Source organism: Trichosurus vulpecula (assembly GCF_011100635.1).
Source record: "Trichosurus vulpecula isolate mTriVul1 chromosome X unlocalized genomic scaffold, mTriVul1.pri SUPER_X_unloc_2, whole genome shotgun sequence".
Taxonomy (NCBI): Eukaryota; Metazoa; Chordata; class Mammalia; order Diprotodontia; family Phalangeridae; genus Trichosurus; species Trichosurus vulpecula.
Window position 1 is genome coordinate 2,143,232 of NW_023494378.1, and position 15,907 is coordinate 2,159,138.

Genomic DNA, 15,907 nt, shown 5'->3' on the forward strand with positions numbered 1-15,907 from the left:
TGTATGTCACTTCCCAACCAGGATCCATTCTAATGAAGATCAAGATTTTGGAGGCAGTTGCTCAGGGAAGTAGAGTCTCCAAAGATCCCTCACCATCCACAAGGAGACCGCTCTCCCCCTTCCCCCCCACCCCTGTTGAGATTAAGTAAGCTAGCACCCTCCTAACCGTGTTGGTTGCCCTGAGGACTAAGCAGAAGGCTCAGCTGGGACCACCACTTATGTGGGCATTAGTCTATGCTCTAGAACTGCGATCAAAATAAATTTACTCAGTGTTATTAAAAGGAAACAATTTAATAAAAACACATGCTGTTATTTGCCAGGGTAGCAATGCTTGGTCAGAAGGAAATCCTGCAGAGCAGTGGGAACAATGCCAAATCTCAGGAACACCAACCCCATACATACTGGGCTTTTTCCTGCCTCAGGAGATGAAGAAGCCTCAGGAACAAACTCATCTGTAAGATGACCTGGTCCCTTTAAGGAGAAAGCAGCCCAGGCCCCAGAAACATCGGATATATCTCCCATACCTGATGATGTTCCGGTTCACATTTGTCTATCACTTGGTGGTGGAGTCTCATAATCTTATGAAATATCTTTGTTTTGAGTTTATGTCTTCCCAAGCAACACCCCCACCTCCACCCCCCAGTTTGTTATGGTGGAGAAATAGCATTGGCTGGGGCCTCCCAAACCACACTTTTCAACAGACACAGAGTTGAGGTACACCTCAAACCTCAGTCTCACTCTCAGGGGCCCACATTTGAAGGGAGCCTGGGCTATACTTGCTTTAGGCCTGATTCACCAGCCACCTTCTCCAGGACTCCTTTCCAAACTGTGGTCCCTTGTCGCTACTTGCCAATTTTTCTTTTAATCTCTCATTGATTGCCTGGCACACTACCCTATAGTGGTTACTGGACGACTACCAACCTTCTCTTCTCCAAGTTCCTAATCTCTCCACCCTCTCATCCTTCCTCTGCCATCTAGACTCGGGCTCTACTGAGAGGTTCCCAGGAACTTTGACCTCACAATTCTATTCTTCCTGTCATATCTCCAGCTTGCCTCTTTCTTCTCTACCTTATTCCCTTCCACCTACAAACACTCAGATCTCTCCTTGCCTGGAAAAAACAGGACAAAACAAAACAAAAAAACAAACAAACCAAAAAAAGCACCAACCCACAACAAACCCCCCCCCCCCCCACTTAATGCTCTATCCCCCTTCTTACTATGGAATTATAATTGGGGTGGGGTGGGGGGACTAATTGGCACTTGTTTTTTCACTGTTTAAGGAATTTTTATTACAGCAAGAATTTTATAATTCAAATTACGTTTCCTTGCTCAGCTATCAATTCTGTTATCTAAAACAGTGGTGATATTCTGAGCTTTTCTACAATAAAGAATTACAAAGTTAAAGACAGGAATGCTTCAGTTCCTCATCTGTCAAATGAGCTGGAGAAGGAAACGACAAACCACTCCAGTACCTTTGCCAAGAAAACCCCAAATGGGGTCACAAAGAGTCGGACACGACTGAAACGACGGAACAACATCAACAACTGTGCTGAAAATTACCCCCACCCCCACCCCCACCCCACCCGTCTATTAAACATTAAATTGGTTTTTAAATTTTACTATTTTTTTAGGATTATTTTCTCCCCCCTCCCTTTTTTTTTTCTTTTAAATCAATAAGTAATCTAGGACTAGCATTAAGTTTGCTAGACCTGGCATCTGCTTGATACATCAAGTTCAAAGTTTCCTTTTCATTTTTTCTTTCTTTTGCAATGTTTTTTTTTCTTCCCCACAATAGACATTTTTCTTCGGTGAATCGTGAATCGGTGGTTCCATTTCGTGGTCCCTCATCTTTTCTTTTAAACAGCGGGCACATCAGGAGCACTGTTCACTGCTTTCTGGGCAGCCTCTTTCGCCTGGTGAGCTTGGAGTACGGCTACAGCTTCGTCGACCTTAGAACGCAGAGACTCGGGAGACTCGAGCATGTGAAGAAGCTCCGAGTTGTCGATTTCTAGCAACATGCCAGTGATTTTCCCGGCCAGAGTAGGGTGCATGGCCTGAATGAGTGGAAACAGGCGTTCACCTAACATCTGCTTCTGCTCTTGCGGAGGGGCAGATGCCAACATCGAAGCAGTTAGAGGTTCCTGACCTTGCACGTGAACGGCAGGCTGCTGCATGGTAACCTGTGGTTGAGCATTAAGATGCTGTTGAGGATTGCGAACGCCGGCAGCATACTTATACTGTGGAACCGAGCGGACAGCAGGGGTACCCGCGGCAGCCGCTGCTCCCGCTGGACGTGGACCCATGGTCTGAGTCGACGTGTTTGCCACACGTGTGGACACCACTCGTGGCACCTGTGAAGAAGCTGGTCTCATCGTACTGAATGGCGGCCTGGGAGCCGCGGGGCGGATAGCACCAGGCATGTTCTGGAATGGATGAGGTCTGGCGCCCTGAGCAGTCCAGCGAGGACTTGGTCTGAGAGGAGCGATTTGGCTGGCAGGATAGTAGGCAGCCCGGTTCTGAGTCTGAGGAATAGCTGCCATGAAGTAACCTGAAGGAGGCTGATAAGGGTTGATCACAGGGTTGGGCACAGCTCTGACACTGGCCATTCTCTGCATGTACTGGTTTGTGAGGTGAGCCTGCCGCTCCTCTTTGCGCTGGGCTAAAGCTATGTACAACGGCTTGGTGGCCACGATCCTGCCATTCATTTCTGTGACGGCTTTGGTGGCTTCCTCTGGCGAGGAGAAGCACACGAAGCCAAACCCTTTGCTGCGGCCCCCTTCCATCATCACCTTCGCACTGGTGATGGTACCAAATGGGGAGAACTCTTTGCGCAGGCGCTCGTCATCAATACCATCATCCAGATTTTTCACGTACAGGTTCACACCCTGGTACCTGGTGATCCTGTCCTGCTTCATCTGTTCAAATTTGCGCTTGAGTTCCGTCTGACGCTCTACTTTTTTCTGAGCCCGGCCCACATAGATTTTTTTCCCATTCAGTTCTTTCCCATTCATCTCATCTACAGCCTTTTGGGCATCCTCGTGCCTCTCAAAGTTCACAAAGCCAAACCCTTTGGACGTGCCACTTTCATCAGTCATGACTTTGACACTTAAAGCAGGTCCAAACTTACCAAAGAGCCTCTTAAGCCTCAGATCGTCCATGTCCTCGCCAAAATTCTTGATGTAAACGTTGGTGAACTCTTTGGCTCTGGCCCCGAGCTCTGCCTCTCTCTCTTTGCGGGATTTGAAGCGCCCCACAAAGACCTTGCGGTCATTCAGAAGCATCCCGTTCATTTTGTCAATAGCCCTCTCGGCAGCCTCTCGGGTCTCAAAGTGTACAAATCCATAGCCCTTGGACCCATTCTCATCACATACCACCTTGCAGGAGAGGATGTTCCCAAAGGCAGAGAAGGTATCGAACAAAGCCTTATTATCGATGGACTTATCCAGGTTTTTAATGAAGATGTTGCCCACGCCGCTCTTGCGGAGGGAGGGGTCCCTCTGGGACCACATGATGCGCACCGGCTTGCCCTTGATGACATCGAAATTCATGGTCTCCAGGGCTCGCTCGGCGTCTGCCGGCTGCTGGAAGTTGACATAGGCGTAGCCCAAGGAGCGCCGGGTGATCATGTCCCTGCAGACGCGGATGGAGAGGATGGGCCCGGCCGGGCTGAACTTCTCGTACAGCATCGCCTCGCTCACCTCAGGGTGCAGGTCCCCCACGTACAGCGAGGCCGTGGGGTAGCTGGGGGCGCTGGGGTGCATCTCGCCGCCGCCGCCGCCTCCCGACGAGGAGGATGAAGGAAGAAGAGGAGGATGAAGGAAGATGAAGAGGAGGAGGAGGAGGAAGAGAAAGGCCACAGGCTGCCACCACCGACGCCGCCGCCGCCTCCGCCGCCGCCGCTGCCTCCGCCTCCGCGAGCTTTCCGGCGAGAGGAAAGGAACGGGTGGGGGGGCCGCAGTCTGGAGCCGGGGTGGGGGCTGGGCGGGGGGAGGGGAGGGGAGAGAGGGCGAGCGCGGAGGGACAAAAATCTCCCGGAATCGGAATCGAAAACCGCTCCACGGCGGCGCAGCGGCAGAGGGGGCGGTGGCAGAGGGGGCGGCGGCAGGGGCGGTGACAGGGCCAGGGGCGGCTCGCGCTCGCTCGCCCCTGCGCTCCCTCCGCAGGGGCTGCGGCGGCCTCTGGAGCTGGGAGGTGGCCGTGGTCCTGGCCGGGGCGCCGGGCTCCCCCTCCCTGCTGGATTCCTAAGGGAGGGAGGGAGGGAGGACCACAAAGGAGAGACGGGGGCGGGGGCGCCTCGGGCTCCATGGAGGGGGGGAATGACGAGGATGGTCTGTCATTCTTTGGTCAATAGTAAATGTGAGCTCGGACCCGAGCACACACCCGCACTCCCAGCACTCACCGCCAGGCCATCAAGCGGCCTAATGGGCGCCCAGTGACAGGGTGCTGATGGAGCACAGGCTCCCCACATCAATTCCCAAACAGATTTTTTTTTTTACTTCTACTTTACACAAATTCTTTAAAAAAAAAAATTACAGTGGTGCAGGGTACTAAGCCCTGGGCCTGGAGTCAGGAAGACCTGAATTCAAATCCAGCCTCAGACTGTGTGACCCTGGGCAAGTCACTTCACCTGTCTGCCCCATTTTCCTCAGTTGTGAAATGGAGATTATAATAGTACCAACCTCCCAGGATCAAATGGGAAAATATTTGTAAAATGCTCAAGTGCTTGGCACACAGTAGGTGCTGTATAAATGCTTATTCCTTCCTTCCTGCCTGCCTCATAAAATTCTTGTGAATAACAAACGGCAAACAGCACTTTGCAAACCTTGAAGCACCACATAAACACTGCTGTTTTTCAGTTGGATCCAACTCTCTGTGATCCCATTTGGGGTTTTCTTGGCAAAGATACTGGAGTGGTTTGCCATTCATTTCCTTCTCCAGCTCATTTTACAGATGAGGAAACTGAGGTAAACAGGGTGAAGTGACTTGCCCAGGGTCACACAGCTAGGAAGTGTCTGAGGTCAAATTCGAACTCAGGACCTGACTCCAGACCTGACACTCTATGCAGCGCCACTTAAACACTAATTATTACCATAATCATCATCACCACCATCATTATTCCTCTGCACTCTATCCAGCTGCGCTCTATGCAGTGCCACCTGGCTGTGCACATAAACACTAGTTGTTATCATCATCATTATTCCTCTGAAGCAGGATCAGATTTGCAAGTCTGTGACCCCAAGTACATGTGAACATAGAATACCTGCTTTAGGCTGCAAGTTTACAGAGCAGACTTAATTATTCAGAATGCTATAGTGTTCCAAGGTTGCCATGGGAGAGTGTGGCCACAACTGACCATCCCACAGGCATAGCTGTGAAGTCTCCAGGGGAAAAGAAAGAAAGAACGGATAGGTGTGTTGCCCTCGTCCATCATGCTTTAGAGGTGTCATAACGCCCTCTAATATGGCATCTGCCTGGCCCTCAGTGGACTGTCACTACCACCTGTTGGCCATCTTAGGATATGTCAGGTCCAACCAGATGCTGTCCATGAAGCTCTAGGTGGCAGAGGAGATGGAGGGGACAGAGTGATGTCTCCTCCAGTTGTCTATGCAAGGGGGCCTCCAGGCCTCCCATATCTCTTTCTTGGGGATCTGGGTGGTGGAGGGGATGATGTGGCTGAGATCATGCCACCCCCAATGGTCTATCCCAGATGGCCTCAGGGCTTCCCTGAGGGTCTTCGGATGCCTTAGTTGGGGCTGGAGATAGAAGAGATACACATTTAAGGAGATTTCAGATTCTCCCTGATAATATTCATGGACCTTTGCTTAGTGCAGGTGATGGAAGACCTGAATTTTTTGCCCACCCAAGGCGGTCTCAAGGCCTCCTTGATGGTCTCCAGGGAGATCGACCAATAAGCCATCCACAAAGGCCTCGGGCTATTCCTGAGAATCTGCTGGCAGCTTTGGTTGGGGTTGCAGAAGGAAGATCTGGTGCAATGCCCCACCCCAGGAGGTCTCATATTCTCCCTGAGAACCTCCTGGAAGCTTTGGGTAGGGAAGGAGATGAGAGAGCTACTCTGCTATCGCAAGCAAGACTATCTCAGGCCTTGGCAGGGGAGATGGAGTGGCTTGAAAGGATCTACCCTTCTATGTGCCCTCAGGGTCACTGTGACTGGGGCCATAGAGACCCCCTGCCCTCACCCCCTAACTCTTTAATAGGTGGCCTCAAGGCTCACTCCAACAGCCTAAAGTGGAGAGTCCAGCAGGGAAGGGGCTGGAGGATCTGAAAGGTCACCCTTTCAAATGGAGAGGGCATAGTTAATTAACTTAAATGTTACATGTTAAAATGTTGAAAGAACAAAAATGTTCTGCCCCATCAAAAAAGGGGGGCATAAGGCTTGTCAGATTTTTATGTCTTTCTGTGCCCCCAAATTTTCTTGTGGCCTCCTCCATTGCCCTGCACCCTGCTTCTCCCCCTGCTATCTCCTCTTCCCTTCCCCCGTGCTCCCAGTCTCTGCCCCCTGAGCCCCTGAGAGCCACCTCCACCAGGCTGCGGGGGATGGAACCCCCTGGGCTACAGAACTTGGGGATTGGGAACCCTGGCCCCCTGGTCCAGACTCACTGCCTCCAGCTTCCTCTTTCACTGAGCCCTCCTTTCTTTCTGTCTCCCACCACACTCCAGAAGGGCAGGGGCAGAAAGGAGAGTGCTTACCCCCAGGACCAAAGGAAGCACCGAGACAGCAAGTTTGGGACCTGGGAGTCTCTGGGGTGGCCAACACCTGGCCCAGGTTTGACTGCAGGCCCAGAGTCAGGTGCAGAGAGGCCGTCTTAGCTAAATGTGTCAGGGAGGGAGACTGCCATGAGAGGAGGTCAAGATCTGGGTACCCCAGCAGCAACAAACTGGTTTTCCAGGGAAACTTCTCAGGCCAGAACAAACCAGCTGGTTATCCTGACAATAGATCAGGAACAGGGGAGGTGGGAGCAGGGTGGTTTGGGAAGGCTGTCAGGACCAGAACATCCAAAGAGTCCTATCAGTTCAGCTCGGAAGACGTGCACTTGTCTGTATTTACAGATTCTAAAATGAGAGGAACAAGGGCAGGAAAGAGAGGGGGAAGCCTGGCTGCCCCCAGAATTCCTCTGCTCCTTTGGTGGGAACTTTCCCCAAAGCCAGGCAAAAAGGAGCAGTGGCACTGCAATGCCGGTTCCAACATCAAAACATCAAACAGTAGATGAACTGGGCAGCATGGCTGGCCACCAGGTGCCGCCTCCATCCAGCAGCAGCCGAAGCTCCCACTGGTCACATGGCTAAGACCTGCCCCTTTCACCACTCCCACCTCAGAAGAGAAAAAGGAATGGGAAATGGCCATCAGATTTGAACTAAAAATTTTAGAAAGAACTAAGGGATTCAAAAGCCCAATGAAAGCATCAGTAGATAGGTTCTCTAATTGGGTAATAGACTGAAGGAGTTAAAGAAGGACAAATTTGAGCTCAATTCTTAGTCATATTTTTAGTTGGCTTTTCCACTGTCAGCTCAGATTGCACATTCTTAAATGAAATCCCTAATCTTCTCACTTCCCCCGCTGCCCTGATGAGCTTTGGGGAGATATGAGAGCCAACCCCCCCCCCGCACCAGGCTACAGCCTTCTGGGCCACAGAACTTGGGTATTTGACTGCTCCAAGGTCTAGTTTAGGGTGGGAAACACCCTAAACATCCCGACTCTGGGGATGCCTCTGCCCACCTCTTTTTCAACATTCCCACACATCGTTAGTTGTTTTTGCTGAGGAAGCATCAGACCCAGAGTTAGTGACATTCCCCCCCCCCCACTCCTGTCCCCCACCAACCCCTGCCCAGTGCAACAGCAAGGTTCCTTCTCACAGGGCAGCCCGACTCAGGGGCTGAGGTTCAGATGAGGGCTAGAAGGGAACATGGAGTGGACAAAGAGCTGGGAAAAAAAGCTTCAGAATCCTGACAAATTCCAGGCCCCAAATCAAGAGAAGAATTCCCTTGCTGGCCCAGGGCTGTGAGAGAGAACCTGGTGGCCCCCTGTCAAGCACTGCCACAGGCTCCTCCCCCTTTCTCAGATGTGGCCAGCTTCCCCTCCCTATAGAGGCAACCCTGGAAAATGTGCAGCAGCGGCCAAGAAAACCAAACCAGCTATGTTGCCTCCTCTCTGACCCAAACCTTTACCAACCTTCCAGTTCCTGTAATAATCTCCTAAGAAGGTGTGAGCCTCCATGCTCTTGCCCAGTTCTCTGCTCCAAAACTTTGAAGGTTGCCTCAAGTTTTCCCTCAAACTGTTCCCACTCTGCTCACCTTCTGTGGGGAGGCTTAGATCCTGACATTCCCCTTGCTAGGAAATGCTCCCTCCATTTTTTCAAGTCTTTCAACTCTTTCCAACTTGGTTGGTCACAAGATGATGACTATTAGGCCACAGCAGCTCTGGAAGAATGCTTGCTAAGTCACGGAAGGGCTTTGCTCTACATGTTGGTGAAGGCCCACCTCCTCAAGCTCTGGAATAAGTGCCAAGACCTGATTCTCCCTGTGAGAGCCCAGAAACTCCCTGAAGACAAAGAGAACTTTGACCTGGGGCAAGTCACCATTTTGGGCATCAGGTAGATAAGCCTTACTAACGTGTAGTTAGTAAGAGAGGACTGAGAGATCATCCAGTCTAACCTTTTCATTTTATAGATAGAAACCTGGGACAATTGAACCTCTAGAACTGGTGAGATCTGAGAACTTATCTGTTCCTCTCCAGCAGACTGTCTTCTACCATCGCCACTCTTTTATTAATCTTCAACAACTCCCTATCTACTGACCCCCTCACTGCTGCCTACAACCCCACCCAAGTCCCCTCAGCCTTAAAAATCCCTCACTTGATCCCCACTTCTTATCACCAGCCTTCTATACATGCTGCCTTCACTTCCTCTTCTCACTCTGGCTTCTGACTGCATCATTCAACTGGAGCTGCTCTTTCCAAAGTTACTCCTGATTTCTTAATTGCCAAATCCAATGACCTTTTCTCAATCCTCATCCTTCTTGGCCTCTCCGAAGCCTCTGACACTGGTCATCCACTTTTCTCCTGTGTTCTCTCTCTAGTTTTTGTGACACTGCTTTCTCCTGGTTCTCCTCCTTCCTCTCTAACCAATCAATCCTCAATCTCTTTTGATGGATTTTCCTCCAGGTAACACCCACTAACCCCAGGGTGTCTCCCAAGGTCTGTCCTGGCAGTCTCTTCTCTATATATATTATTTTACTTGGTCATCCCATCCCCAAAGGACAGCTAGGTGGCCAAGTAGATAGAGCACTGGGCTTGGAATCCGGAAGATTCGTGAGTTCAAAGCTAGCCTCTGACACTTATCAGCTTTGTGACCCTGGGCAAGTCACTTAACCCTGTTTGCCTCAGTTTGAGCCAAGAGATGGAATGTCTTGTTCGTGGGACATGAACAAGGAGGTCAATGTTACTGGATCAGAGAGTACATGCTGGAGAATGATGTAAGAAGACTGGAAAGGGAGGAGGGGGCTGCTCAGTGGCAGGATTCAAATGAATTAACAACTAGTTCTCCACGAACCAAGCTAGGTGCCACCCCTGCTGATGACAAAACAGGTGCAGACCCCACCCCCGCTAACAACTGTTTTGCCTAACTCAACCTAAAATTAAGTACAGGTTCTAGCGAACCGATTCGAACCGGCTGAATCCCACCACTGGGGCTGCTTTATAAAGGGCTTTGAATGCCAAACAGAGAATTTTCTATTTGAATTGTGGAGGCAATAGGGACTCACCAGAAGGCTTTCTGTAAAAAGCTTTTCTTGGTCCCCCCCCTTCCCCAACCCAGTGCCTTGCCCTGAAATGATCTGCAATTACTCCTGCCTATAAATTGTTTATACATATTTGCTAGTCGTCTCGCCCCTTAAACTGTGAGCTCCTCAAGAATAGAGATTGTTTTTTGCCTTTCTTTGTACTCCCAATATTTAGCACAGTGCCCTATACATGCCTAATAAATGCATGTTGACTGACTAGTCCAGACCCTTCATTGACAGAGGAGGGCACTGATCAGAGAGGATTTAGAGGTGGAAGAGATCTTTCGACAGCTAAGGCCCAGAGAGGAGAAGTGACTTACCTAAGGTCACACAGGGAGTGACAGAGCAGGGGTTCCAATTGAGCTCCTCTGCCTCTCCCAGAACCTAGGCCATTTTCACCCTTCCAGCTTTCACCTGGTTCTATGATTCTAAACTGTCCCCATCTTGAGATTCTAAATAGCCTTTCAGATCCCCAGGCCTCTCAGCTCCATTTCTATGGAAGAGGACAGACTAGTCCTTTGTCCTTCAGCTCTCTCCAAACCAGAATACACAGCATTACAAATGCTCAAGAACTCTGGATTTCTTGGAAGATTTTGTTCTGTGTCTCTGTCCCTAGATGGGACAAAGCAGTGTCTCCTCTCAGCTGTGGTTGCCTTTTTCTGTGGGGCAGGGCGGAGAAAGGGAGGGAACCTCATCTGTCTTTGGCAGTAGGCTTTCTTTTGCGATGCTTGTATAGAGAAGTCAGACAAAGCAGACAGTGGATCCATCTTGAATTGGAAGGACTGACCAGAGCCCTAACATGGGAAGTGGGGGAGGGAATGGAATTTGATAGTGGACATAACAGGAAGGGAGGGCACCCTTTGGGCACAAGAGGATACTCAAGGCGGGGAAGTGTATGAGGAGGAGGGAGAACATAGCCAAGTTTTCTGGGAAAACCCAGTTTTATTTTTTTCTTTCGTTGATGTGCTGATTTAAAGGGCCACAACACAAATTCCCAGCCTGACTAGTGAAATACCTCCCAAGTGTTCCCTGAAAAATAGGCAGGAGTGGAAGGAGAGAAAAGGAACTGGAAGCAGTTTTTATTCCATGTGCCTGAAAAATGGACCCCTATACCTTACCATATCTCGACCCTGGACCCTGAAAGCTGGTCTTCTTTTGAGATGACGTTGCTACAAAAACCCTCAGATGACTCAAAATGGAAAAAAGAGGTGTGGAGATAGGAGAGGCTTCCAGCCCTGCACTTGGGCTCATTTTGAAAAACCTTTATGAAACACCTACTGGGTGAGCTAGTTGCTGGGAATCAAGGTGGCTGTCCTGAGTTATTTCCCAATCATGCTACTCCTCAGAGCCCTGAGAGGCCAGATCATGGCCACACATTGCCAGGGTCTAGAGGAGGCTGCCCATCTGTTCACAGAATCATCAATGGAAGTATATAAACAGCCAAATCTGGACCTTTGGGTGCCGGGGAGTTACAGAGAACTGATAAAGTCTGAACAAGAAGATGGGTGGGAAAAGCTGACTAGAGAACAATGAAAGGTTCTGAGACCCTTGGTCCTCGAGACTCAGAGCTGCGCAGCCTCAGACAAATCACTCTGCCTGCCAACCTTGAAAATGGAGATGATCTTGTAAGTTCCAGCTTCTGTAGGTTGTTGCAAGGGGCAAATGAGATAATGTCGGGAAATCATACTGCTGCCTGTGCTCCACAAATGGCAACTCTTAGATGCCCATTTTACAGAGGAAGTTATGTGATATGCAACTTAAGGTCGAGGGAAGGATTTTTTTTAAATGGCTAAAGGCAAAGGGGCGCTGGTTAATATTGAACAAAATAGGACCAACACAGAAGCTCCACTTTCTCTATCACTTTCTAAAGTCTAGACAATCACCACACCAAGAATTCAAACCCTGAAAATCAGTCAATCGCTATTGGGAGCCTGTGTAAGAAGGCTCTAGCATGCCTCTGATAAGAGAATTGAGTGTTTGTAGGTAGAACGGAAGGAACCAGTGGAAAGGGAGAAGTTGAACATGAGAGACAGAAAAGGAATAAATGTCCGGTTGGAGGCAGGAAGGCATGAATCATGATGGAGCAAAAAGAACCCCAGCTAGGTCATCTGCTGGAGCCAGGGAGGGAGAGCTGGGAGGGAGCTAGAGAAGAAACTGAGACTGTTGAGCCTGAAGAAATGTCAGAGGGTGATGGGAGAGTTGCTTTGTTTTGGTTGGCCGTAGAGGCAAGAAGTACCAATACATGGATGGTAGTACCAAGATGTACCCTGGGGCAGCTAGGTGGCCCTGCAGTGGATAGAGCCCTGGGCCTGGAGTCAGGAAAACCTGAGTTCATCTCCAGCCTCAGACTAGCTGGGTGACCCTGGGCAAGCCACTTAACCCTGTTTACCTCAGTTTCCTCATCTGTAAAATGAGCTGGAGAAGGAATGGCAAACCACTCCAGTATCTCTGCCAAGAAAATCCCAAATGGAGTCGTGGAGAGTCAGACATGACTGAAAAACGACTGAGCGACACCACCACCAGGCTGTAGTTAAAGGGAGGCCAGTTTCAGTTCAATTTAAGGGAGAACTACTTGGCCACTAGAGCTTTCTAACAGTACAATGGAATGTCTCCCATTTTGAGGTAGTGAACTCCTCATGATTGAAAGTGTCCCAGTAGTTTCCTTGGGCCAGCACCAGCTGTTTTCAACAAACAAATCACTATTCCTTCCAAAGGCAAATATGTTAGCCTCTTGAGCCAGGAGGAAATCTGTTAGCCTGCCTCTCCTTAGAACACAGTACAGAACATGAAAAGTTCTGAGGGAGGCTTAAACCCCTCAATCAGCAAGCTTTTATTAAGCACTTGGTGCTGGGCTTTGCGGTGGGGACACGGGGACTCTTGGGCTATCTCGGCTATCACCAAGACCAAGAGGAAGCTTCCAGGTAGTTGGGCAACCCATCTGTTTCATTGTTTTGACCATTTTAGAAGTTGTGTTGCTATGGGATCCCCTCTGCCTTCGAGGTTGACAACCACTTGGGTGCTTACTTCACACAACTAACTGGACAACACCTTCAGGCTGACCTGTATCAGCCACGTCATGGCATACAGCTACTTTTTCTAAACAGTGGTGTGGGTTAATAGCACCAGAAAGGAGCCCAGAGGCCAGGCTTTTGCTATTAAGCCTGAGGACCCTAGAATTGTTGCCATTGTTAACGGAGTACTTTCCTTCAAGACAGAGCGGTATGGAGCGTGGTATTATTAGGTCCAGGCAATGTGGTATATGGGAATAGAATTATGGACTAGGGGTTTGAATCCTGCTGAATTTAGATCCATCCTTACTGTGTGACCCTGGGTAAGTCACTTCAGCTCAGAGGCTTGGTTTTTTCTTCTATAATATGGCGGGGGTGGGGGCAGGGCAGGGAAGTGATGACAGCACCTATTCCACAGGGTTGTCTAGTGGGTCAGATTAGGTAAACCTTAAGGCTAGTTCAACATCAGCTACTATTAGTGTCCCCATATTCCGGGGGAAGAAACCTAGGGCTGGAGAATGAAAGGGACTCGCCAGGATCCCCCAGGTACTAACTGGCGGAGGTGGGACTTTTGCTTGTTCCACGAATAGCTGATTCTTTTATGACACAGATAGAAAGTATCAGAGTCATTTAGAAGTTCAGCTGAGTCAAGTAGAATGCTGGAAATAAGCAAGGGAAGAAAGGGAGGGCTTGACTTGATTGTTTCCTTGTTCAGTGCCTGGCATGTCACCGGGGCTGGAGGGGCTTTCCAAAGAAGCCACACAGAGGAAACTCCAAGATTGAGCCCAAAGTGGAAGCAGCCCCTCCCTGAGCTGGCCTGGGCTTGTCTCCGCCATCTCCTCCACCCTCAACCCAGCTGGCTCCAGCCCCTCTGCTCAGCCTTCTGATCTGCCCGGCTGCTTGCTTCTAGAATCAACACTCTTCCCCCACCTATGGAAGACAATGCAGGCTCATCTCACTTGATAATAACAACTGAGAGATCTAGAACAACAGAAAGTTTACAAACTGGGATTATCCCATCCCACAACCACCCCCAAGGAAAGGATTTTAATCCCTATTTATCCCTAGTATCCCACTGAGGCAGCTGGGGGCATCACAGTACACAGAGCCCTGAGCCTGGAGTCAGACTACCTGAATTCAGATGTGGCCTCAAGCTCTGTGACCCTGGGCGAGTCACTTCACCATTGCCTGCCTTGATCTGTAAAATGGACATCATAATAGCCCCTACCTCCCAGGGTTGTTGTGGGAGCCAAATGAGATATCTCTAAAGTGCTTAGCGCAGGACCTGGCACATAGTTGGTGCTATATAAATGTGTATTTCTTTCCTTCCCTCTTATTTTACAGAAGAGGAAATGGAAAATCAGAGGGGAAGTCACTTGCCTAGAGTCACACAGATAATGATCACAAGAGGTGGAATTTGAACCTAGGTCTTCCTGTCAGCCCAATATTTGTTCATTCTTGCTATCTTGGAGTGAAGATAAATTACCCAGATTGCTTTCTGGAACTCCAAAGAGTAATACTTTGAGAACTGTCCATCTTCCCAGCAAAAAAGATGGCCTCCTGATGCCCCCCTGCTAAAAAAAACATCTTCCTTCTACTGACTACCTTCCACCACCACCCCACCCCACCCCACCCTCCCTTGAAAAATTGGCCACCAGGCAAACTCACCTTGACAAAGAGCTCAATCTCAGGCTCCTGTTTCGTGCTGAGCCCCCAGTCTGCCATCTTGGCTTGCCTTCTGAACTGCCAGCTGTGTGCAGACCACCCCCACCAAAGCACAGAACCCCGGTCTGGTGCCCAGGAAGCAGTCAGCCTTCTCTCAGGAGGCTCTGGCTGGGAAGGGCTAAAACTAGGGGCAGACCCTTTTATCAAGATATGGGGTGACTAAACTTGAAACACTTAGGGGAAGTTCTTGAATTCATTTTCCTTCTTCCTGTTGACTTTAAACTTTTGAATCAAGGAGGGGCAAAGGGGGCGTGTATGGTGGAAGGGAGTGGTTGTTCCTAACCAGAGAGGTCTCAGAGCCATGACTCAGCATCAGAGAGAAAACACACACACACACACACACACACACACTCATGAACAGATTCAGCACACCCCTACAGCCTTGCTTTTATCTGTCAAGTGGGCCCAATGCTATCCTGAAACCTCCCTCTGAGGCCTGGGCTCCAAGCCCAGAAAAAGACCTCTCCTTTCTGTTCCTATAACCTGACATCACCCAAAAGCTCTTACAGGAAACAGGCCACCGGAGTCCTGGATTTTCTTAGTTAGGAAGGAAGGTCATTTACTGAATTGTCCTGTCCTGAAGAGGAAAAAAAAATATTCTTTCTCCAATCTCCCCATCCCCTTTCCCACCCCGCCATTTCAACACATACCACACATATAACAGTATCTGTCCTTGTGTACTCCCATCATTAAGCAGACAGAGAAAAGAAGTGGGGCAGGGAGCAGAAATGGGAAGGGTTCACTTCCCAGCCTGCTTGTGAATTTCAGTTCTCTCCTAATGCTTGCCAACCAAATGAGCCGGTCAGATTTGAACTAATTAGGGGGGTGATGGGGGTGGTGTGGTGGTCAGCACTGGCCCAGAAGAAGCTCCCAGGCTTAACTGAGCTAAAAAACTAGAGATGGGAAAGCAGAGATCCTAACAAGAGCAAGGGAGACCAAGAAAAGTAATCAGAGATTAATTTCCCCAGCTTGGAGTCAGAGAACCTGGGTTCAAATCCTACTTCTGGCCCTTAATAGCTCTTTGACTTTGGGCAAGTCATTGAACCACATCTGTAGAACGGGTGCCCAGTAGATAGAGTGTGTGACTTGAAATCAGGAAGACTTGAGTGGAAATTCTGCCTTCAACATTTACTAATTCTGTTTCTCTAAAGAAGTCACTTCACCTCTGTCTATCTTCTGTAAAATGGGGATAATAATAGTACCTACCTCCCAGAGCTATTGTGAGGATTAACTCAGGATAAAATAGGTCAAACACTTGGCAAACCTTAAAGTGCCATGAAAATACTAGTTAATAGGTAACATTTATATAGCACCTACTATGTGCCAAGCACTATGCTAAGCACTTTACAAAAATTATCTTATTTGGTCCCCACAACAAC

The 15,907-nt window shown here is 49.4% G+C and overlaps 2 protein-coding genes across 2 annotated transcripts in view; both read right to left on the bottom strand.

The window, feature by feature from the left end:
• Positions 1–14,778, bottom strand: part of CLIC2 (chloride intracellular channel 2) — a 33,603-nt gene extending 18,825 nt beyond the window's left edge. The window contains exon 1 of the mRNA XM_036740542.1: positions 14,472–14,778. Coding sequence (XP_036596437.1) covers positions 14,472–14,528 — 57 coding nt within the window. The 5' untranslated portion in view covers positions 14,529–14,778. The remainder of the gene's footprint in view (positions 1–14,471) is intronic.
• On the bottom strand, positions 1,670–3,955 carry LOC118833140 (polyadenylate-binding protein 1-like). Its single transcript, XM_036740541.1, has one exon. It carries the CDS (start codon positions 3,759–3,761, stop codon positions 1,857–1,859), a length of 1,905 nt encoding a protein of 634 aa, XP_036596436.1. The 5' UTR covers positions 3,762–3,955; the 3' UTR covers positions 1,670–1,856.
• Positions 14,779–15,907: the final 1,129 nt, after the last annotated feature.

What these genes read in the sequence shown, in the direction of transcription:
- LOC118833140 (XM_036740541.1), bottom strand. Translation starts at nt 3,761, where the DNA reads ATGCACCCCAGCGCCCCCAGCTACCCCACGGCCTCGCTGTACGTGGGG.